The sequence below is a fragment of the Schistocerca gregaria genome, chromosome 5 (assembly GCF_023897955.1).
Source record: "Schistocerca gregaria isolate iqSchGreg1 chromosome 5, iqSchGreg1.2, whole genome shotgun sequence".
NCBI lineage: Eukaryota > Metazoa > Arthropoda > Insecta > Orthoptera > Acrididae > Schistocerca > Schistocerca gregaria.
The window spans coordinates 427,222,544-427,248,549 of NC_064924.1; the positions used below are offsets into that span (position 1 = coordinate 427,222,544).

General features: G+C 39.3%; 1 protein-coding gene across 1 annotated transcript in view; it reads right to left on the reverse strand.

Annotated features, from left to right (window-relative positions):
* LOC126273186 (murinoglobulin-2-like) overlaps window positions 1-26,006 on the reverse strand; it is a 261,930-nt gene that overhangs the window by 110,703 nt on the left and 125,221 nt on the right. Inside the window, exons 12-14 of the mRNA XM_049976703.1 lie at window positions 16,441-16,622; window positions 11,971-12,043; window positions 2,570-2,741 (exon numbers count right to left, since the gene is read on the reverse strand). Of these exons, the coding sequence (XP_049832660.1) occupies window positions 2,570-2,741; window positions 11,971-12,043; window positions 16,441-16,622 (427 nt within the window). The remainder of the gene's footprint in view (window positions 1-2,569; window positions 2,742-11,970; window positions 12,044-16,440; window positions 16,623-26,006) is intronic.

Below are 26,006 nucleotides of genomic sequence, written 5' to 3' on the forward strand. Positions count from 1 at the left end.
GGATGGCTAGAGGACAAATGTAAGGATGTAGAGGTTTATCTCACTGGGGGTAAGATAGATACTGCCTACAGGAAAATTAAAGAGAACTTTGGACATAAGAGAACCACTTGTATGAACATCAAGAGCTCAGATGGAAAACCAGTTCTAAGCAAAGAAAGGAAAGCAGAAAGGTGGAATGGTATATAGAGGGCGATGTACTTGAGGACAATATTATGGAAATGGAAGAGGATGTAGATGAAGATGAAATGGGGGATACGATACTTCGTGAAGAGTTTGACAGAGCACTGAAAGACTTGAGTCGAAACAAGGCCCCCGGAGTGGAAAACATTCCATTGGAACTACTGACGGCCTTGGGAGAGCCAGTCCTGACAAAACTCTACCATCTGGTGGGCAAGTTGTATGAAACAGGCGAAATACCCTCAGACTTCAAGACGAATATAATAATTCCAATCTCAAAGAAAGCAGGTGTTGACAGATGTGAAAATTACTGAACAATCAGTTTAATAAGCCATAGCTGCAAAATACTAACTTGAATTCTTTACAGACGAATGGAAAAACTAGTAGAAGCCGACGTCGGGGAAGATCAGTTTGGATTCCGTAGAAATACTGGAACACGTGAGGCAATACTGACCTTACGACTTATCGTAGAAGAAAGATTAAGGAAGGGCAAACCTATGTTTCTAGCATTTGTAGACTTTGAGAAAGCTTTTGACAATGTTGACTGGAATACTCTCTTTCAAATTGTAAAGGTGACAGGGGTAAAATACAGAGAGCGAAAGGCTATTTACAATTTGTACAGAAACCAGATGGCAGTTATAAGAGTCGAGGGGCATGAAAGAGAAGCAGTGGTTGGGAAGGGAGTGAGACAGGTTTGTAGCCACTCCCCGATGTTATTCAATCTGTATATTGAGCAGCATTAATGGAAACAAAAGAAAAATTTGGAGTAGGTATTAAAATACATGGAGAAGAAATAAAAACTTTGAGGTTCGCCAATGACATTGTAATTCTGTCAGAGACAGCAAGGGACTTTGAAGAGCAGTTGAATGGAATGGACAGTGTCTTGAGATGAGTATATAAGATGAACATCAACAAAAGCAAAACGAGGATAATGGAATGTAGTCGAATTAAGTTGGGTGATGCTGAGGGAATTAGATTAGGAAATGAGTAGTAAAGGAGTTTTGCTATTTGGGGAGCAAAATAACTGATGATGGTCAAAGTAGAGAGGATATAAAATGTAGACTGGCAATGGCAAAGAAAGCGTTTCTGAAGAAGAGAAGTTTGTTAACATCGAGTATAGATTTAAGTGTCCGGAAATCTTTTCTGAAAGTATTTGTATGGAGTGTAGCCATGTATGGAAGTGAAACATGGCCGATAAATAGTTTGGACAAGAAGAGAATAGAAGCTTTTGAAATGGGGTGTTACAGAAGAATGCTGAAGATTAGATGGGTAGATCACACAACTAATGAGGAAGTATTGAATAGGATTGGGGAGAAGAGAAGTTTGTGGCACAACTTGCCCAGAAGAAGGGATCAGTTGGTATGACATGTTCTGAGGCATCAAGGAATCACCAATTTAGTACTGGAGGGGAGGGTGGAGGGTAAAAATCGTAGAGGGAGACCAAGAGATGAACACACTAAGCAGATTCAGAAGGATGTAGGTTGCAGTAGGTACTGGGAGATGAGGAAGCTTGCACAGGATAGAGTAGCATGGAGAGCTGCATCAAACCAGTCTCAGGACTGAAGACCACAACAACAACAACTTCTACATTTGCATAGGTATTATGTGAGGTGGAGGGTACCCAGTACCACTACTTGTTATTTCCTTCTTTGTCCCACTCGCAGATAGAATGAGGGAGAAACAACTGTCTATATACCTCTGTATGAGCCCTTTTTTCTCACACCTTATCTTCATGGTCCTATGTGCAATATGTGTTGGCAGCAGTAAAATAGTTCAGCAGTCAGCTTCACATGCTGGTCGTCTAATTGTGGCTTTATACAATTACAGAAGAAATTTTGTGGTCATATACTGTATTTGTGTGCATACATATGTATGTAGAGCTAATGTGGTCCGTACAAATTTCCATTCATTTTAGCTATTTCCCAAAATCAATTTACGAGTTCATTTGTTTTTGTGAAGTATGTAAATGTATGAAATTCCTAGTCCACTTCAGAATACATTCAATAACAAGATGCTTATTGACAGTGAGAATGTTAGTATTTTGTTTCTGATTGTAGTTTATTTTCAGAAAAAGTATTAATAGCAGTGCATTCAGATTTTTTTATAACTATTACTGCATTACATACTGAATGTGTTTTTCATTTTATTGAATTGGTTGACAGATTCTGGGATATTCTGCAATTGTTGATGTTATGTAGACATTCCCTTTATTTTGTCTGAGTGATGAAAGGAAGTAATTTTGGTTCGAATTAATACAGTAAGTATAAAAACTATTGCAAAACACATCTGTAGTTAAAAATTAATTGTTTTAATAACCTGTAAAATGAGTCATATCGTATTATACTACATTGTGAAAATGAAATACAGAACACATAACCAACTTTCAACTTACCCCACATGGAATATTTCCCATAACCAAGTTTCAGGAAAAAATGATCGTACATCCACTGCAGGCTCAACAGCATGCTCATTATATCCCACAGAAGCTTCATAGTCTCGGTTTGAAGATTTGTCAGTCATGAAAAATGCTATGGAGGCCTCTGATAGAAATCTTGGAGCTCCATCTAAAAACAGAATGAATAGTGATTACAGGGTGGAAACAGTCCACAATAATACAGATGAAGCAGTCATCTATAAGAGGAATACTAAAGTGAGGTGGTGCATCAGCAATCTTTTCTGTGAGAGATAGTAACTACAATGCAAGAGATGTATGTACTTTCAGTATAGAGAGTATAATAGAACTAGTAGAAATTAAGTACAGGTGAGGGAAAATAATTATTGGTCTATATAATCCCCCTGTGGTATATGTCCCACAGGATATAGTGGACGATGCTCAGAGATCAGTTTTCATCCAAAGAGCTGTTTATGTTCACTTATTTTGTCAGAAGGGGAGGCCGACTAGCTTTAGCCACCTTTCGGCCTACAGACAATGATAGAATCAACCTGAACGTCCTCCAATCTTTCTCAAACAATTTTGTAGAAACTATTTGTTACAAAAAAACTATTTTTGGCTTACTTGTGGCTTTATATGTCAGGTTCATTATAATGTGCCCATCATTTCATTAATGGTCACAGTTATTGTGATACTAACTTTGAAGTAAGACACCACACAAAATTCAAAAAAGCTTACAATGAAAAATAGGGGTCGCTTCGATTTCAGGACTCATGCATATTACATAATAGGTGCTGAGTATGAAATTAACATATTTAAGTTTTCTTTAGACTTGGTTGGTGGTCTCTATCTGTCACCAATCTCAAGAAAACTGATCTGATGCAGCACACTCTGTGATTGCACCATGCCAGCAACAAAGCCAGAATGAAATACTCACAACATTCCTCATATTTTATAAATAGTTTGAGATATCAAAATGAGATTTTGGCAAATGTAAGCACACCACAAAGAGACTATTTTTCCATAGGGTAATTATGGAAAACTTCATTTCTACCATGTTATTCTACTAACCACACACGTTTTCAATGAACGAACGTAATTTTTAAGGGCCATCAATAGCTGGTGAAATGAGAAATGCTATGGTTTTTAGAACAACATAAGTAAAGTCGGTACACATTTGTTTTGTACCAAGGATATGATTTCTCATAAGATGGTGACATTACTTTTTCTCAGCTCCTCACTTAATAAGCATAATAGACCACTGTTTCAGAATTCTCTCACAATTGCATCCGCACAACATGTTAGTGAGGTGAGACTGTGTAAACTCCACCTTCTTTTTTAAAAAGACTTTAAATACAGCATCAAATTACATCAGTAATACAGCATTCGATTACATCTGGTACATTTTGAGATAAAAGATATATGTACAGTACATAATGATTATAAGATAAAATACTGATAATGACAAATGTATATAATATCAAGTTACATAGAATAAAATAATAAGTGATGTATAATTCCATAAGATGACCATGCAGTGAGCGTTACTGTATTGCTCAAAGACCAATGTACAGTCCTTTCAGCCAGGCAGTAGCTTCTCCCTTAAGCAAATGAAGGTCCTGGAAGGCACCTTGGAATTTCCTTATAGGGCATTCAGTGGCAATGTGCTACAGTATTTGCTTGTTGTGTCCACAGTCGCAGTTAGGTCTATCAACCGTGCCCCATTTACGCCTCTAGTAGTGACAATTTTCATGCCCTGTTCAGAACCAGTTGAGTGATGTCCAGGATCTCCTTGATAGCTCAAATCCAACAGGGCATTGGATCGAATCTTTGATTAGATTATTTGAGTCTGGGTTGGAGGAAGACCATTCTTGGTCTCAGTGGATAGAAAGTTGACGGTTGTCTAGGCATTTTTGCCACTCTTTTTTCAGTGCTAGCTGTCTTTGTAAGTGTGGAGGATGGATGTTGGACAGAACAGGGAGCCACTGTATTGGTGTTGGCTTGATGGTTCCCGATATCAGCCTCATAATATTACTGAGTGGAGTATCTACTTCTCTTGTATGGGCACTATTTAACCACGTGAAGCTGCAGTAGTCTGCTGCTAAATAGACAAGAGCAAGGGCTGACATCCTGAGGATTATTGCATTCGTTCCCCAGCTATTTCCTTTCAGTTTTTGTAATATGTTATTTCTAGTTTTTATTTAGCAGGCTGTCTTCTCCAGGTGGACTCTGAAGGTCAAGCATTACTCCCAGGTATTTTGGTTAAGGGTTTTCTATGAACATTTGGTTTCTGAAAGTGATTCTGGGTGCATGTTGTTGTTGTTGTGGTCTTCAGTCCTGAGACTGGTTTGATGCAGCTCTCCATGCTAATCTATCCTGTGCAAGCTCCTTCATCTGCCAGTACCTAATGCAACCTACATCCTTCTGAATCTGCTTAGTGTCTTCATCTCTTGGTCTCCCTCTACGATTTTTACACTCCACGCTGCCCTCCAATACTAAATTGGTGATCCCTCGATGTCTCAGAACATGTCCTACCAACCGTTCACTTCTTCTAGTCAAAATGTGCCACGAACTTCTCTTCTCCCCAATCCTATCCAATACCTCCTCATTAGTTACGTGATCTACCCAGCTAATCTTCAACATTCTTCTGTAGCACCACATTTCGAAAGCCTCTATTCTCTTCTTGTCCAAACTATTTATTGTCCACGTTTCACTTCCATATATGCCTACACTCCATACAAATACTTTGAGAAACGACTTCCTGACACTGAAATCTATACTTGATGTTAATAAATGTCTCTTCTTCAGAAACGCTTTCCTTGCCATTGCCAGTCTACATTTTATATCCTCTCTACTTCGGCCATCATCAGTTATTTTGCTCCCCAAATAGCAAAACTCCTTTACTACTTTAAGTGTCTCATTTCCTAATCTAATTCCCTCAGCAACACCTGACTTAATTCGACTACATTCCATTATCCTCATTTTGCTTTTGTTGATGTTCATCTTATATCCTCCCTTGAAGACACTATACTCCAAATTTTTCTTTTGTTTCCTTCACTGCTTGCTCAATATACAGATTGAATAACATCGAGAAGAGGCTACAACTCTGTCTCACTCCCTTCCCAACCACTGCTTCCCTTTCATGTCCCTCGACTCTTATAACTGCCATCTGGTTTCTGAACAAATTGCAAATAGCCTTTCTCTCCCGGTATTTTACCCCTGCCACCTTTAGAATTTGAATGACAGTATTCCAGTCAACATTGTCAAAAGCTTTCTCTAAGTCTACAAATGCCAGAAACGTAGGTTTGCCCTTCCTTAATCTTTCTTCTAAGATAAGTTGTAATGTCAGTATTGCCTCACGTGTTTCAACATTTCTACGGAATCCAAACTGCTCATCCCCGAGGTTGGCTTCTACCAGTTTTTCCATTGGTCTGTAAACAATTCGCGTTAGTATTTTGCAGCTGTGACTTATTAAACTGATAGTTGGGTGATTTTCACATCTGTCAACACCTGCTTTCTTTGGGATTGGAATTATTATATTATTCTTGAAGTCTGAGGGTATTTTGCCTGTCTCATATGTCTTGCTCATCAGATGGTAGAGTTTTGTCAGGACTGGCTCTCCCAAGGCCGCCAGTAGTTCTAATGGAATGTTGTCTACTCCCGGGGCCTTGTTTCGACTCAGGTCTTTCAGTGCTCAGCCAAACTCTTCACGCAGTATCGTATCCCCCATTTCATCTTCATCTACATCCTCTTCCGTTTCTATAATATTGTCCTCAAGTACATCGCCCTTGTATAGACCCTCTATATACTCCTTCCACCTTTCTGCTTTCCCTTCTTTGCTTAGAACTGGGTTTCCATCTGAGCTCTTGATGTTCATACAAGTGGTTCTCTTATGTCCGAGGTTCTCTTTAATTTTCCTGTAGGCTGTATCCATCTTACCCCTAGTAAGATAAACCTCTACATCCTTACATTTGTCCTCTAGCCATGCCTGCTTAGGCATTTTGCACTTCCTGTTGATCTCATTTCTGAGACGTTTGTATTCCTTTTTGCCTACTTCATTTATTGCATTTTTATATTTTCTCCTTTCATCAATTAAATTCAATATATCTTCTGTTACCCAAGGATTTCTACTAGTCCTTGTCTTTTTACCTACTTGATCCTCTGCTGCCTTCACTACTTCATTCCTCAGAGCTACCCATTCGTCTTCTACTGTATTTCTTTCCCCCATTCCTGTCAATTGTTCCCTTATGCTATCCCTGAAACTCTGTACAACCTCTGGTTTAGTCAATTTATCCATGTCCAATCTCCTTAAATCTCCACCTTTTTGCAATTTCTTCAGTTTTAATCTACAGTTCATAACCAATAGATTGTGGTCAGAGTCCACAACTGCTCCTGGAAATGTCTTACAATTTAAAACCTGGTTCCTAAATCTCTGTCTTACCATTATATAATCTATCTGTTACCTTTTAGTATCTCCAGGATTCTTCCATGTATACAACCTTCTTTTATGACTCTTTAGCCAAGTGGTAGCTATGATTAATTTATGCTCTGTGCAAAATTCTACCAGACGGCTTCCTCTTTCATTTCTTAGCCCCAATCCATTTTCACCTACTATGTTTCCTTCTCTCAATTTCCCTACTGTCGAATTCCAGTCACCCATGACTATTAAAATTTCGTCTTCCTTCACTACCTGAATAATTTCTTTTATCACATCATACATTTCTTTAATTTCTTCGTCATCTGCAGAGCTAGTTGGCATATAAACTTGTCCTACTCTAGTAGGCATGGGTTTGTGTCTTATCTTGGCCACTAAATACGTTCACTATGCTGTTCGTAGTAGCTTACCCACACTCCTATTTTTTTTATTCATTATTAAACCTACTCCTGCATTTCCCCTATTTGATTTTGTATTTATAACCCTGTATTCACCTGACCAGAAGTCTTGTTCCTCCTGCCACCGAACTTCACTAATCCCCACTATATCTAACTTTAACCTATCCATTTCCCTTTTTAAATTTTCTAACCTATCTGCCCGATTAAGGGATCTGACATTCCACGCTCCGATCTGTAGAACGCCAGTTTCCTTTCTTCTGATAACGACGTCCTCTTGAGTAGTCCCCGCCCGGAGATCCAAATGGGGGACTATTTTACCTCTGGAATATTTTACCCAAGAGGACACCATCATTATTTAATCATGCAGTAAAGCTGCATGCCCTCGGGAAAAATTACGGCTGTAGTTTCCCCTTGCTTTCAGCCGTTCACAGTACCACAACAATAAGGCCGTTTTGGTTAGTGTTGCAAGGCCAGATCAGTCAATCATCCAGACTGTTTCCCTTGCAACTACTGAAAAGGCTGCTGCCCCTCTTCAGGAACCACACGTTTGTCTGGCCTCTCAACAGATACCCTTCCATTGTGATTGCACCTACGGTACGGCTATCTGTATCGTTGAGGCACGCAAGCCTCCCCACCAACGGCATGGTCCATGGTTCATGGGGGGAGGTCTGGGTGCATATTGGGCATGTTTGTTGTTTAGATGAAAACAGGGTGGCTCTGCATTCAAGGTGTTGTGTTGAAGTCGCCATACTTGGAAATATTCATCCATCTTTTTCAGGTCGTTTTCAAGAGTAGTTTCTGATGTCTTAAAATCAACAGATTGGCTAATTAAACATATGTTGTCAGCGTAAATGAACTTTTTAGAGTGGGTGTTTGGTAGTCAGATATGTATATACTGAAGAGCAGAGGTGAAAGAACTGATCCCTGGGGAAGGCCGTCTTTGAGTCGGTAGTTGCGGCTTTCCTTGCCATTAAGGTGTATTTCGATATGTCTATTTTCCAACACGTTGTTAACTAGTGTGCCAGCTTTCTACAATGCATAGGAATTTCAGCAGCATTCCTTGTCTCCATACTGTATCATACACAGGTGACAGATCAATAAATACAGCTGTGCATTTTTTCTGTTCTTTAAAGCTCCTTTTGGTATGTGTGGTTACTGCTAGTACCTGGTCACTCCAGCTCCTTTTAAGTCTAACGTCAGCCTGTTCAGCTTGTATCTTCTCCTCAATAGTGGGTTTTATTCTGTTAAGAATGAACCTCTTGAGATATTTATAGCAGGCACCCAGGAAAGCTATGGGCCTGTAGTCTTCGAGGTGCTTTCCTGTCTTTCCCAGTTTTAGGACTGCTATGGTTTTGGTTCTCTTAAAAAGGGCTGGCAACCTTCCAGTCTGTAATATGTTGTTGAAGAATTCTGTCATCCACAATGCTTCAAAAATTCTGGGTACATGCAGTCAATGCCTGCAGCTTTCCATGTTTTGTGTCCTTAATGGTCATGGAGATCTCGTATGTCACAAAATTCTTTGAGGTGTCAGTTTCATGTGTTGTTCCTTTGATGCTGTTCAGCACTGCTCTGATTTCTCTGGTTTTCTTCTTGTCTATCTCTGGCGTTCTATGTGTAAGTTTCAAAATGCTGTTGGCAACTTCACTGGGACTTATATCATCAATATTGTGTACTGTTTTCATTGAAGGCACATCCAGTTTTGATGGTAAGTGCCATGCCTTTGTACTGGAAAATTCGAAGCTCATTTAATTCATTAGTGTGTGCCGTTTTCCTCAGCGAGCTGAGTGCAAACAATGCAAAAGCTCATCAGTGACGTCTGGGTCAGCATTCTCCAGGTATTCATTATAGAGGTCAGTGCATTCCTGGCTCTATCCAGGAGTGTATGTTTTCCAATAGCCCCTGGGGACATGCTTTCTGGCAATGGATAATAGCAGGCCCACAAATTGACAATAATTTTCTGCTTTTGGAGGAATCCATCGAATGTTAAACTCCAGCTAAGCAGTATAGCTCTCTCAGTTAGATTTACCAAAATTCCATTGGTTCCATTCAGGAACTTGGAACACCACTTCTGTATTGGGAACTGTTCACAAAATTAAAGGGGCATAATGCTAGAGTATGTGATATTGAATTTCATGTATGACTCAATAATTACAAGTATAGCCACATAGACCATACAAATGCAACTTCAAGAAGTTCATTTTTAAATTACCATATGAACACATTTTGATATGGTGTAATTGTGACTTGAATAAAGTCTACAATGAAATCAAGAATGTTAAACTGTCACCATTTACTAAACAACATGATGTGACCTATAAATTCACTATGTGATGCAGAAAGCATCAATCTGCAATATCAATTTGGAGAAGTGGTTCATACACTCCTGGAAATGGAAAAAAGTCACATTGCCACCGGTGTGTCAGACCCACCATACTTGCTCCGGACACTGTGAGAGGGCTGTACAAGCAATGATCACACGCACGGCACAGCGGACACACCAGGAACTGCGGTGTTGGCCGTCGAATGGCGCTAGCTGCGCAGCATTTGTGCACCGCCGCCGTCAGTGTCAGCCAGTTTGCCATGGCATACGGAGCTCCATCGCAGTCTTTAATACTGGTAGCATGCCGCGACAGCATGGACGTGAACCGTATGTGCAGTTGACGGACTTTGAGCGAGGGCGTATAGTGCGCAAGCGGGAGGCCGGGTGGACGTACCGCCAAATTGATAAACACGTGGGGCGTGAGGTCTCCACAGTACATCGATGTTGTCGCCAGTGGTCGGCGGAAGGTGCACGTGCCCATCGACCTGGGACCGGACCGCAGCGATGCACGGATACACACCCAGACCGTAGGATCCTACGCAGTGCCGTAGGGGACCGCACCGCCACTACCCAGCAAATTAGAGACACTGTTGCTCCTGGGGTATCGGCGAGGACCATTCGCAACTGTCTCCATGAAGCTGGGCTACGGTCCCGCACACCATTAGGCCGTCTTCCGCTCACGCCCCAACAATGTGCAGCCCGCCTCCAGTGGTGTCACGACAGGCATGAATGGAGGGACGAATGGAGACGTGTCGTCTTCAGCGATGAGACTCACTTCTGCCTTGGTGCCAATGATGGTCGTATGCGTGTTTGGCGCCGTGCAGGAGAGCGCCACAATCAGGACTGCATACGACCGAGGCACACAGGGCCAACACCTGGCATCATGGTGTGGAGAGCGATCTCCTACACTGGCCGTACACCTCTGGTGATCGTCGAGGGGACACTGAATAGTGCACGGTACATCCAGACCATCATCGAACCCATCGTTCTACCATTCCTAGACCAGCAAAAGAACTTGCTGTTCCAACAGGACAATGCACGTCCACATGTATCCCGTGCCACCCAACGTGCTCTAGAAGGTGTAAGTCAACTACCCTGGCCAGCAAGATCTCCAGATCTGTCCCCCATTGAGCATGTTTGGGACTGGATGAAGCGTCGTCTCACGCGGTCTGCACGTCCAGCACGAATGTTGGTCCAACTGAGGCGCCAGGTGGAAATGGCATGGCAAGCCGTTCCACAGGACTACATCCAGCATCTCTACGATCGTCTCCATGGGAGAATAGCAGCCTGCATTGCTGCGAAAGGTGGATATAAACTGTACTAGTGCCGACATTGTGCATGCTCTGTTGCCTGTGTCTATGTGCCTGTGGTTCTGTCAGTGTGATCATGTGATGTATCTGACCCCAGGAATGTGTCAATAAAGTTTCCCCTTCCTGGGACAATGAATTCACGGTGTTCTCATTTCAATTTCCAGGAGTGTAGTTTAAAAGGCAGAAATAGAATGTTTATGGGTGTTTATGTAAGGAATATGCTTTTGAACAGAAACTGAACATAAATAATACTAATTTTGTGACTTTTCAAAACAAACAAAAAACTTGATTATTTATCATGTAATTCATTCATTTGGAAATTTTTCTACTGTCCAATTACACTTGGGGTTATTCTCATTAATACTATTAATTAAACTTTAAAATTAATGGAAGGAAAGACTGTTCTAAAATAATTACTTTGTCAGTGTCATATTATCTTTCCTGTACATATTATCTTTGTTCTTTCATGCTCTCTGCAGTTGGTGGGAGCAGAGTACAGAGAGTGTCAAGTCATGCATGAAGTATCAGATATGTTGGAATGAACTGGAATGAACTGAAGTTGTAATTACGCTGTGTCAGAAGGTTGTAAATAATATGATAACTCAAAGCATTGTGTGAAAGTAAAATATGTCTGCAGCAATTTATTTAAAACATCATGCACATATTATAAACAAACACCTGGAAATCATCATATAAGTAGGAAACGCAACATACCCTGAATTTACTAAGCCGATAACAGAGATTTCATGACGCATTTAATGAAGAAAACAAAGTTAAGTTAAAAAGCTACTAAACTTCTGCAATAATAATAAATTTCATGAAAATTCTAACTTTCTCTCTTATTTCTTCTTGTGAATAAGGGAACACATCATTCAAACATGTTCTTCACAGAAATGACTTTTGAGAAAGCAAAATAAGATATATGTTTGAATGCCCACCTGGAGATAAACTTGGGGTGTAGCATGGTCGTGTTTCCAATGTCAGGTCACTAAGCACAACAGCACCAAACTCCTATAACATTGAATTTTTAATGTGTTAAAAAACTTTAAATGCATAACAATTATTGAAGAAGTTGGTTCTTCCTAGTCTAACTTCAAAAATGAAATTTGTGATCCAATGACAGAATATGAATTTCTGAAGAAATTACATACAGTACAGTTAACCTACACTTCACTTGATACTTCCTGGCAGATTAAAACTGTGTGCTGGATCGAGATTCTAGTTCGGGATCTTTGCCTTCTGTGGGCAAGTGCTCTATTGACTGAGCTATCCAACACCATTCACAACCCATCCTCACACCTTAATTTCTACCAGTACCTCATCTCCTACCTTCCACACTTCACAGAAGCTCTCCTGTGAGCCATGCAAGACTAGCACTCCTGGAAGAAAGGATATTGTGGAGAAAACAGCTTAGCCACAGTTGGTAAAGCACTTGCCTACGAAAGTCAACAGTCCAGAGTTTGAGTCCCAGTCCAACACACAGTTCTGACCTGCTGAGAAGTTTCATAGCAGTGCACACTCATCTCATTCTGCGAACATTCCTAGGTTGTAGCTAAGCCATTTCTCTGCAATATCCTTTTTCCAGGAGTGCATCTTGCAAGATTCGCAGGAGAGCTTTGTAAAGTTTAGAAGGTAAAAGATGAGGTACTGTAGCAAGAAAAGCTGTGAAACAGATCATGCGCCACACTTGGGTAGCTCAGTCAGGAGATCACATGCCTGTGAAAGGCAAAGGTCTCGAGTTCGAGTCTCGATCCGGAACACAGTTTTAATCGATCAGAAAGTTTCAAATCAGCAAACACTTCGCTGCAGAGTGAAAATTTCATTTACACTTAAACTTGTTCAACAAATACCTGTTGCCTTCAGAATCCATATGTAAATAATATAAGGCAAGAGTTTGATTTCGGAGTTTAGTGTTAAAAATTACAATGTATATATCAACATCTACATACACACTCTGAAAGCCACCATGTGGTACATGGCAAAGGGCAGCATGTACCACTACTAATCATTCCCTTTCCTGTTCCACTCACAATAAGAGTGAGAGACAAATGACTGTCTATACGTCTCTACACAAGCCCTAATTTCCCTTATATTGACTATGCAGTCCTTACACGAAATTTATATTGGTGGCAACAGAACTGATCTTCAGTCAGCTGCAAATGCCTATTCTCTATATGTTTTCAATAGTGTTTCATGAAAAGATTGTTGTTTTTCCTCCAGGGGTTCCAAACTGAGTTCCTCTGTAATACTTGCTTGTTGATTAACAAATCTAGAAGCACACCTGTGAATTACTTTGATGCCTTCCATTGATGAGATCTGATTGTTATCCCAAACACTTCAGCAGTACTCAAGAATAGGTAGAACAAGCATTCTACACATGGAGTCCCTTGCAGATGTGGCACACTTTCACAAAATTCTCAAAATAAATGGACATCAACCACTGACCTTTCCTATTACTATCCTTATGAGATCATTCCACTTCACATCACCTTACAACATCATGCCTAGATCTTTGATCAACATGACTGCATCAAGCAGCACACCACTAATATAGCATTCGAACTTTAAAGAACTGGTTTTCCTACATCATTTTACATTTTTTCTAAATTTAGAGCAAGCTGCCATTTATTAGACCAAATACAAATTCTGTCTAAACAAAGTTATGCTGTGTCCTTCTACAGTCACTCAACAATGGTACATTCCTGTATACTACCATGTGCTGAGCAAAGAGTCACAGATTACTGCTCTTTCTTTGTGTCAATACATTTATGTATATACAGAATAAGACTAGTCCTATTCCACCTTCCTGAGGCACTCTTGACAATAACCGTGTCTCTGAGAAACACTCATCGTGGAGGTTAACATAGCAGGATCTATTACTCAATAAGTCTTCAAGCCATGCATGTATCTGAGAATCTGCTCCATATACTTGGAGATTCATTAACAGTATGCTGTAGGGCTCTGTAGCAGATGCTTTCTGGATATCTAGAAACATGGAATCTACCTATTGCCCTTCACCCATGGTTTGCAGGATATCATATACGAAAAGTACAAGATAAGTTTCTCACAAGTGATGCTTTCTAAATCTGTGCTGACATTGGGGAAAAAGCTTTTCCATCTCAAGGAAATTTATTACATTCAAACATCAAATAAGCCCAAGAATTCTGCAGCAAACAAATGTTAAGGATATTGATCTGTCATTTTTTGGGTCCATTCTTTTACCCTCCTGTACACAGGAGTCAACTGCACTTTTTTTTAATCATTTGGGAGTTCAAGCTGGGTGAGGAATTTGTGATAAATGTAAGCCAAGTACACTTACTTGCTGCAGAGTACCCTGTAAAACTAAATTGGATTTCCATCCAGACATGGTGATTTAGTTTTTTCAGTTGTTTCTCTATGCCATGGGTGCCTACTATTCTTACGTCCTTCATACATGAACCTGCATGACAGTCAAATGACAGTATGTCTGTATGAACCTCCTTCATGAACGACGTCTTCAATGTGAAATTTAAAACTTCAGCTTTCCTTTTGCTGCCTTCTGCTGCCACACCAAACTAGTCAACAGCAACTGAGAGAAGCCATTGACCTACTTAGTGATTTTACATAGGACAAGAATTTTCTTGGATTTTCTGCAAGATCTTTCACCAAACTATGATGGTGGAAGTAGTATGCTTTGTGCATTGATATTTTTATTGATGCATACCTACTAACTTTTGCTTGTTGATATTTCCACTTTCCATTTTCTATCAAGAGTGCAACAATCTCTGCTTTCCCAAAATTTTCCAGATTTTGTTATTAAACCACTGCTGGTCTTTTCCATATATAATCCAGCTACTCAGCACTTACTTCTCCTTAATGCTATTTATAATCAGTTTTAACTTTGTCCATAATTCCTGTATGCCCATTAAATTGGAACTACAACACGTCCATTCATAGCCTAAGAATGATGCTAACAAATACTTATTGCTCCTTCCAGTATAAATACTCCCATAACCTTCTTTGATGGTTTCATTAACTTTTTTAGTAACCTATGTCATTATGATAACACAATGATAACTAATCCTTGCTGCTATACTGACACTTAAAATAAGGTCAAGCCCGTTTATAGCTACAACATCTAAAACATTTCCATTATGTGTGCGTTGCCAACCTTTCTGCTGAAGGCAGTTTTTGGAAAACATGCTCAGAACTACTCTATAAGATTCTCTGTATGTATCAGTCTATACTCAGTAGATTAAAGTTGCCTCCAACTAACATTGCATGATAGGGGTACTTCTGTGTTACTGAGTGCAAACTTTCTTTGAACAATTCTACAACAGTTACTGTGGAATCAGGTGGCTGGTAGAAACATCTGCAGGTTAACTTGAGTTCACCTAGGACTGTTACTCTTGTCCAGATAATTTCACAGCCAGAGTCAATGTTCAGTCCCCAAGTGCATTCCACTACTAACAAAGAGGCAGTTTCTATGTGTGGAGCACCTTTGACCTACCAAGAGGAGTCCTACAATTCTCCACCCCCTAATGCATGTCAGAAACCTGCAACCAAGACCATCACAGAATCTATTAAGCCTCAGGTTGAGACCCTCCACATGATATGATAAATCATGGGTTCTACTTGCATCCAGTGAGTGAGACCAGCGGTCTTCACCACTTATGTCAGACATCCATATAAACTGAGTATGACCTCAAAATGTGACAGTGGTCTTTGGTGACAACATGAGCCAAAATTTGCAAATGACTGCACTCTGCATCCTTGATAGCCACCAGCAGGGTCCCCTCAACATCTCAGATAAAGCCTCTGAGCAGACATACCAATCATACATATTGGATTTCTTTCAAAGCCCTGAGCATTTCCCTAGGGGGCACCTCAGCTGCAGAGGTTGTGTATCCGTTGCATTAGAGACTGCCGCCGCTACACCCAAAGGCAGCAGCCTGTGGATGGCTGGCCATTGTCAATGCTGTCTTTAGCAGTTCACAAACTGTGGTCAGCTGCTCTTATGTCCGCACACAGCCTGCACGCACTCTATACCTCCTTCTGCTTCTGATAATTTAAGAATTGAACTATAAAAGTGCACATAAAAAGCTAAATATGGAACTCGCTACTCTCTGGTGTTTAACAAGTGAAGGCCAGCAGCTGACTGAGGCTTTTCCAATGATCCCTGTTATTTAAATCAAATGACCACTGAACTACAAACAGCATAAACCTACACTACACCATAAATAAAATGTGAGACTGCACTTCTTAAATCTACAAACATGCAAGGAATTTAAGAATGTAACCGCAAAAGCACACAGAAAAAGCTGAATACATAACTCGCTACTCTCCTGCTGTGTCACAAACAGACGTTAGCACTTGACGTTTTTTATAAAGCAGCAAAGGACAAAGAAAACTGTTCACAAAATTAGTACCTCAAATGCCTGGATTGCATCCACATAAATTGTCAGACGAGGGACCATCAATTTGCTTCGACCCCAATTAGATGAACGGCGTTTCCTTCGCAAGTCCCAAAAATCTGGTTCTAATGTTGTCGATGGAGTTTGTAGTTCCATGTTACTAGCTACTGTTGCACTGTCAGGAGTTTCCTCATTCTCTGTAATAAAGTACAGCAAACAAAATTAAACTTAAATACAAAAGGGTACAAAAGGAAATGCACCTCATTCCACACTGAAAATTAGTTCAGAACAGGAAAAAGAGGACAAATTCTTTTTAACATTCTGCTATACATATTCTTCAAAAAGTATCTTGAGTCATTTGTGAAGAAGCTCACCTATGAGAGAAACAGATTGTAAGAAACACATCTGAATTTTTGAATCCAATGAATGTAAGAGACAAGATTTAGTGACCACAAGACTATTACAGCAACACGGAATGCTATAGCTGAATGAAAAATTTGCAGTCAACAATTTGTAGTCTTTTGGACCTGCTGCATTGTATATGTCTTTTAAGGAATTTATGTAATTACAATTCCAAGAATGTTGCTAAGTCAGATAGTTTTATTCATTACTGTAGGGCTATTTTGGCAAATAGCCACTGTCATATTATCTGTAAGTAAATTAAGAAATTCAGAAAAATATTTTAACTTCAAAGGAAGTATGACAAGAAAATAATTAGAAACTTCTTTAATGGACAGCAGCAAACTTTCCACTCTGGGGAGGAAAATATAGAGACTCTCTGGCACTTGACAGATAAGTTTAGCAACTTAATATTATATGGAAGTTTCAAGTAAATAGCATACTTGAACTTATGACAAATCAGATGGATCCTTTTCTATCTGTTGTCTTTTTGTACTCCCAAAAATAATCAATTTTTTGCAAAGTTTTATAGTTTCAGTATGTTTACCTTGTAACATATAGAGCTCATTTAAAAATCTCAAAATTCTATTTAGACTTAATTTTACATAAATTTATTACTCAGCTTCTCTTTTCAAATGTTCTGGTTACATTTTTGTAACCAGTTTTCATTAGATCACTGTCAATTAAAAGTTACAGTTAATTGTTAATTAAAAGTTACAGTTAACTGAAGTTAGACCTATAGGTTGACATCTGTAAGACCTCGTGCATTAATAAGTAAATTTGAGAGGGATGACTTGTACCAATTGAAAGCTAACCATTCTGCCTTTACAGGATAGTATTTTAAGTTATTGAAAATTAATTATCTTACACAATAATTACATCAGAGTTTCTGGCTATTACCAACTTCCATCACATATTTCATCACAAGCCCTGTTCAGTTCAAGATTTTGACTGCTTACTTTTGTTATCTTAATTTTGCCCATACCATCTAGCACACAGCATTACTTATTAACTCACTAATTAATAATTTAACATAATTTATTATGTTTTGCACTACGGCGCTAATTCATACAAACAGTGGCATTCACATGGGCATAAGGATAACACATCTGTGTATTTTTCTAAATTTCTGATTAGGGAAACTTTCAATATCAGTTCTTGTTGTTCACCAAAAACAGTGAATTCAACTTAACCATTTTTAAAGCATCATGTACTTTTCAGAGTAACAGTTTGTTCCTACACTAGTCTTTCTAAGATCATCTGTCATGGAACAGCCAGTCCATGGACTGAGAGCCAGACATGCTTTCATTGTTTGACTAATACTTTTATAGTATTTGTTATGCATGTAAGAACAAGTGCTCCAGTTACTGCGTAACTAAAGACTTTCATGTGACTGCTGTACCTCTAATAAACAAACATTGTGTCTGAATTGCCTTGTGATCAACAAGTATTATGAATTATCATTGTCATCAGGTTGAGTTATTGTTGAAGCCAATGATTTGTCTTATGGACTGACTTAAATGAATTATTGGACTGTAACTGTCTTTGACAGGGACTGAGCATTAAGGGAGACCTTACAATAATGTAAGAAATATGAACTGTTAATCTTGTGCCACAACAGGACAAGTTATTTCCTATTGTGAATTGTGTGTGCTGGCCTGAATAATTGCATCAGTGATTGTTTGTCATTTAAAAACTGGTCACTGCAATTAATAATTGGACTTCACATGGAATAAAATATGAATGTTATTGTCATCTAAAATATGGTGATATGTGCATCAATAACTAAACACCATCCCACATACAATTAGATTTTCAGCTTTGTGGTGATTGAGACTGTTACTACATAGAATGGATTACAAAAATTAGGTTAGTTCTGTTGCAAACTTCATCTCAGACAAAGTAGAGAGTAAGCATGAAAAATTCTTTAATGCAAGGTATATAAGATAAAGTACAACTATTACAAAAATACTACACTGACCAGGAAAGCTAAATCTTTGGTATGAGTTTCAGGGAATGAACAAAGCTGCAAAACAAACAAAATGGTCTTTGGGATGTATTTGGCAGAACATAAGAATGATGTTACAGACATGGGAAACTACATGCAAATTTGCATGTTGTACTCAAAATTTGTGGGCTAAATTTGTTAGAAGAGAAGTAAATACACAAAAAACTGAGCAGTTGCTCACATCACAGCTTGTAAATCCAGTGTGCCTATGTTGAACCAACAGAACAGTCTATGGCATACAAAGCCTTTCTAGCAGAGTGCCCCACTGGAATTTCTTGAACATTTCTGAGACACACTCAAGCTGACTAAACAATACTTGGAAAAACTAGTAACTCTGGTTTGAATCTCCTCCATCTTTCACATTTATTTACATTCCCATAACTCCCAAAACTACAAACATTGCAGAATTGGGATTTGTGAATTACATATCCTTATGATTGTTCTGATATTCCTCAGTCTGGCATCTTATGGCACAGGGTGGCAACTTTGTTTCATCAAAGAAATTCCTTTAAGATTTCCAAGCTGATATTCCTAATTTCCCTTATCCAGTTTTTGTTAAATATGAAGTCAGGTTATAATTTACTAGTTCTGATGGTCACAAATGAATATTTTTAGTAGCCACATCAGTGATTATTTCAATCAAATTCAGCATGTGTTTACAGTTTTATCAACAAGATATCATGTCTCTTGGAAATTCATTACTTACCATCTTCAATTACCATTCAGTTCTATGCCATGTCAATGTGTAATATCTTCTGGTATTTGAGAAATTGTAGTTGTTTGCTTTAACCCACTACAAAAGACACATAAACAGTAACAGCACAAAAAACTGTATTGAAAGGATACTACATGAGAGATATGAAGAAAGGATATGTTGTCACAGTCACAAACTATGCTGCAGTTCTGCACTAAAAAACAAACTTCCTATCACTCACTTTCACTTCTCATCTTTCAACGCATGATGAATGATATGTCGTCACAATAGCTCCCTCTCTTTTGAATGTGGAATGGTGAGTGACCAGCTATGTGATACTGCCAAGAGCAAAGCACAGCTGGGCTATTTCTATGTCAAGTGGTCTTACCAGCTGTGCTACTGGGCTCTGAAAATGCAGGGCCACAACTGGGCCTTTTGGTTATCACTGACTGAAGTGTCTGCTTGCAGAATCCAGGGATGCAGAGAATGGATGGGAATTTGGGTCATACTTGCTGCCCTGCTCAAGTGAACAGAGTTCCAAAAGTTCTTATGTTTCTTCATTATGGGAGGTGGCTGCTGGGGTGGCAATGATGGTCCTGGAAGAGGTGACACTGGCAGAGGTTCTTTTGTGTCTTTCTAAATAATTTAATAGGATAACTAAAAAATCTACTCACCAAGTGGCAGCAGAACACACTCCTAAAAGAGATTTATAATTAGGCAAGCTTTCTGAGACAGTGGCTCCTTCTTCACGCAGATGGGATGAAGAGGAACAAAGAAGGGTGAAGAAAAAGGACTGGAGATGTCTAAGGAAAGGGGTAGATTTTGGGAAAGTCACCCAGAACCACATGTCAGGGGAGACCTACTGCAGGTGATGAGAAGAAAACAGCTGTGTGTTTCTGTCAGAAATATGAGTATGTCTGTGCTGGGCAAAAGAGTGGGTTGGCAAGTTCAATTTTTCAGTCTGCCTGAGAAATAAAACCTTTTGGAGATGGAGGTTCGGGTGTCAGTGTGTTGCATCTCGCAGGTGTTGCTGATGTAACAGCTTATTCACTGAATCTGTGGAGGTGTAGTCCTCTGAGAGTTGCTTGCCCATTGGGGTTTACCTTGGAGAGCTATACGTGACCTCTCTGAAGGCTTTTCGACAGTGACGTATACTAGCTTCACTCTCCCTATGGAGATTTTTGTGACTTAGCCGTATTGAAGTATTCCGCAGGTATGCAAGCCACGTTGTAATACCTGATATGGCCCAACATAAGGGAGAAACAGCTACAGCTTGCAACTTGCCTGCATCAACATGCAACCAAATGTGCAAACAGGTCTGGAGGTTCTAGTGATAAAATACTTGCTTGATGCCACAAGACACTGGTGCTGCATGAAGGAGTTGCTGCATTGTGTGCTGAAGTGTTTGTGCGAGCTCTTGCAATAAGTGGGCTTATGGTGTTGTCTCTTCTTTGCTCTCTATGAGATTTGCCAGAATGTATGTTTGTTGTCTGTAGCCTAACTGACTCGGGACCAAGCCAATATCGGTTTTTACAGCCATTCTTAAATACAGTAATAGGTCAGGCAATGTGTCACATGAGCTCTGCTTTGAGTATTTTGTGCAGTTGGTTTATAATTATGTTGCTTGCAGTGTGATAATTCGTGGTTTTGAGGAGGTAGATTCTACATAGTTTAGTGAGCTTGGTAAAAAGCAAGCAGTCAAACCATCAAGTGTGATTCATGGTCGCTGTGACTGGAACTCGATTCATGACCACTGTGATTGGAACTCCAAATCTGGTGATCCACATGTGGATGAATTCTTTAACCACCATTTCTGCCAAAATATCAGTGACTGGCATAGCCTCTCACCAATGGTTAGAGTGGTATTTTATTCTTAACAAGTATTTGTGTCCATTGGAGAAGAGAAGTGTGTGTACATCTTGTTGTGAGAGTAACTATATCTCTAACAGATGTGACAGTGTGTCAACCGACTTTGTTGACAATGTAAACAAGCTCTTTTCAACTGGTGGCACTATTCATCAGTCTCCAGCTATGTAATACATTGAGTCACAGCATCTGCAGCAGCACAATTGCCAGGGTAGGACAGACCTTGAACAGTTCGAAATACATTTTAGTGTTGTGGCATGGGAGTAGATTGGCATTGTTGACCTTAGGCAGTGTCACACCTTGTGATCTGCAATGCTGGAATAAAGATAGTTTTTAGTTTGTAACTGGAGCTACCACTGTGGATCTGTGCTTTAAGCATTCATCAGGTCAGGCCATGGCACTCCAGTTATTTCACTGCAGGCCCATGAGATACAATAGGCCAATGTCTTAGAAACTGCTTATATGACAAATGACCATAGTAAATTGTTCTACAGAGTCTAGGTGTCTTACAGGGCAAGGTGGGTTTTGCTGATTAATTTTCTAGAATGCAGTGATTAGAGAGTGATGATTGGTGAAGCTGGTGAAAGTTCTTGCCTCAAGCCACAGTGGAAGTATTTTACAGCTTCAGACATTGTGAGTAACTCTCAGTGTATTGCTGACTAACGGGCCTGTACCAGTGAAAGTTAGCAAGAAGAAAACAATGTTAATGGCTACCAAGTTCCTGATATCTGCTGTTGCTGTACTGTGCCAATGGCTGTTTGGCTAGAACCTAGTGTCAAGGCTAATTGTGTGCTAAGATATGGGTAAGCGAGTATGGTAGCCAATGACAATGTGTCTCCATTTGTTAAAGGCTTCCTTCTTTATTTCTGTCCATGATATGTGTGTTTGACAGTGGTGGTGTTTCTTGTTAGAATGGCATTGAGAGGGGCCTCTGTTTATGCTACTTTCAGTATGTATTGTCAATAAAAGTTTACCATACCCAAACACATCTTAAAGTTTGTCATATTGTGAATTGCCTGCACACAGAAGGGCAGAAGTTTGATACTCTCTGCTGACGTTTGGTATCCTAAAAAATTAACAGTCAGTTTCCCTAATGTGGACTTGTTTGCAGTCTGGAGGACACCTTACTCCTGAAAACATCGAAATATCAGCTGTAAGTGAACTCTTTGCTCTTTTTCATGATGAGAAAAAAAACATATACATGTGGAACAAAATCTTACACCTCTCAAAACTTCATCTGTTAAGTGCTGCCAACTCTGGGATAAAATGCTTAAACAGTACAACATAAAATGAAACTGAAAAAACCTGAGAAGGGTAACAATGGCCTTTTGGGGAATGTTACAGATGGCCACTGGAATTTGGATATAGGCCTTGTCACAATACACTGAAAATTGAGGCACTGTGTAATGCACTTGTAAAGGCCTAGACACTGGGAATGGAGTAAGATCTGGGACAGTCCTAGCATTTAGGGCTCTAAAATCACCACACAGTCAGTAAGGATCATCTTTTTTATTCACCAAATGAAGTGTTGACGACCAGAGGCTGTCTGAGCTGTGTATAACACCTGCATCCAACCACTTTTTGAAATGCTGTTTGGCTGCTGGCAGTCCATGTATTGTCCAAATGTAGTGTACTGTTGAATGTCATGCTTCCTTTCAGATTATGGTTGGTGTGAATAACTCAGGGTAAGTTGCTGAAATGGATCTTTGTCCTCCGTGGCAGTGGCAGTTGTACTTGAGCCTGACTGGATATTAGATTAATACTTGTTCCATAGATCATGAGTATGACACTTCGTAATGATGTGGAACGTGTCAGGTTAATAAAAGATATCTGTACAAGATATTACATTACACAAAATATTGCATGACACTAATTTTTAAGTTGTTGTTGTTGTTTTTTTCCCCTTAATTTATATCTAAAAATTCAGCCAATGAGTAGAAGGAGTTGTAATCTAGAAATTCTTTTAATTTATTTTTAAATGTTAGTTGGCTATCTGTCAGGCTTTTGATGCTGTTTGATAGGTGACCAAAGACTTTTGTGGCAGCATAATTTACCCCTTTTCTGTCCCAAAGTCAGATTTAACCCTGCATAGTGAAGATCATCCTTTCTCCTGGTGTTATAGCTATGCACACTGCTATTACTTTTGAACTGGGGAAATTATTAACAACAAATTTCATAAGTGGGGAGGATTTTATACTGAAGATCCATTGTATTCAGCTGATGATTGTGTGTATCAACCAAAAGTTTAAAATGATTTAAAAAATCCTCTACTAAGATGGAGTAAGAACAAGTGGATCAGTTCCTTCCTGACAAATCGTATGCAGGCAGTGTGTGTCAAGCACATAAATATTGAACTAAAAACTGTATCTAATCACTTATCTGACTATAAACAAATAAAATGTGGTGTACCCCAAGGATCCGTATTGGGCCCCCTTCTGTTTCTTCTGTACATAAATGATCTAAGCTTAAATATTGATGCACACAAAACAATCATATTTGCAGATGACACCACAATTCTACTAGAAGGAGACGACGATGAACAGTTACAGCAGACAGTAAACACGGTCACGAAACAACTTAGCAGCTGGGCACAGAGTAATCAGCTCGTAATAAACAGTAAGAAAACCATTGCTCTAAAATTCCACAATGTTCCTAACAAGGACATGTTTATCCCATCAATCTCTATCAATGACGAACCAGTTGGTATCGGTACTGTAACCAAATTCTTAGGATTTTGGCTGCAGAGTAACATCACATGGAATAAGTATATTAAATATCTCAATGCAGAACTGAGCAAAACATGTTATCTTCTTTGTTCATTAAAATCATGCTGTAGTGAGAAAACAGTATTGAATGCATATCATGCATACTTTCATTCTCGTCTTAGATATGGGGGTCACCTTCTAGGGAACTCTAAAACAGCTAATAGCACTTTTAAACTACAAAAAAGGGCCATTAGAATCTTGTTTGGATGCAAGCCTAGAGACTCTTGCAAACCCCTGTTTAAGAAATCTGGTATTCCCCCATTACCGTGTGTATACATTATGGAAGCCCTTTTGTTCTTTAAATTAAAAGTAACAGGCAAGGACCAGAGACTACAAAAAACTGTGATATACATGAGCACTTTACCAGACAAAACAGAAACTTACATATGACTCAAATCAGCACAGCACTGTGCCAAAAAGGTACTTTTCACATGGGAGTTAAGCTTTATAACAAACTTCCTGAAAACATAAAAGCTATCACTGAGGTTAATATGTTTGGAAAGTCTCTAAAGTCATATTTACAGCATCACTGCTTTAACTCCATTGAAGGATATTTAAATTTATGAAATGTGTTATATAAATACTTATGTGTAAAGTGTATTATTGTAAGCTTAAATATGTATGTCTTGAAATTACTTTCAGCCTGTATATTTATAAGTTGACTTGTCCAATGTCTTATGCGTAACCTGCTATGTAGACAACAGGACCAATAAAATACAATCTACAACCATGAAAATCCATTTACCGCATATTTGTAGGTTGAGTTTCACTGACAGGTAAGTTGCACCAAAGTGGGGACAGCTGCATTATTTGCTGCTTTTAATGTGCAATCTTGCTGACGACATGTTGCCTCAAGGCACTAAAGGGGAAAATGCTAATATCTGAACCACTGTTAATTAAATATTCAATTCCATTCTGCATGTCTTTTACAAAACTGCATTTCAATGAAACACTTGACACTTTCGTCTACACATGCACTCTGAGGAACTGGATCTGTGGTTCACTCACTTTTGTTTAGCATATGTGGGCACCTTAATCATTACTTGTGGTGTCAACATCCCCTTTCAGTCACTTTTGGCATCTGGATAACCACACAGTTGTTTGAACTTCTTAGTTCAATCTCCAAATTTAATGGGATACCAGCACCACCCAGAAGTGTGATTTTTGTTGACTTCTGACTTGCTGCTGTTGAGGAGATTAAAAATCATTCCTATTTTAAAAAATGGTACTGTAGGTCACTTGAGTGAAGAAAAGTTTTTTTTTCCCTTCTTCCCCCCCCCCCCCCCCCCCCCCAATTCCTAATTTGCTTTAGTGCGGGTGGCATAAATCTGAAGGGCCAGTGTGTTGCTTTCTGTAACATTGCTGTGAACCAGAGTGTCTCGCACTATTTATTGTAGTGCAGTAATTTTCAGTGAGTGCCTTAAGGGACAAACAGAAAATGCACCTGTCTTCTCTGCAAAGGTAGATAAATGTAAATTTCCATGTGCCACCAAAGCCATACTTATTGCTGATGGGAGGTGGTTTAGCCATATTGTATGTAATGCTCCTTCTGGAAACACGTTCTGGCTTGCCAAATTATATAGATGTTGTAACAATTCCAGTACTCTTTGTTTTCCAATAGCCTCTTCATTTAGAACATATTGTTGTTGGTGATGATGATGATGATGATGATGATGATGATGATGATGATGAGGTAGTAGTTGAACTGCCCATTTGTGATTAAATCATTGACAAAAATTGGGAAGAGCAATTGTACTGATGTTGATCATGTTGTTATTGTTGTTGTTGTGGTCTTCAGTCCTGAGACTGGTTTGATGCAGCTCTCCATGCTACTCTACCCTGTGCAAGC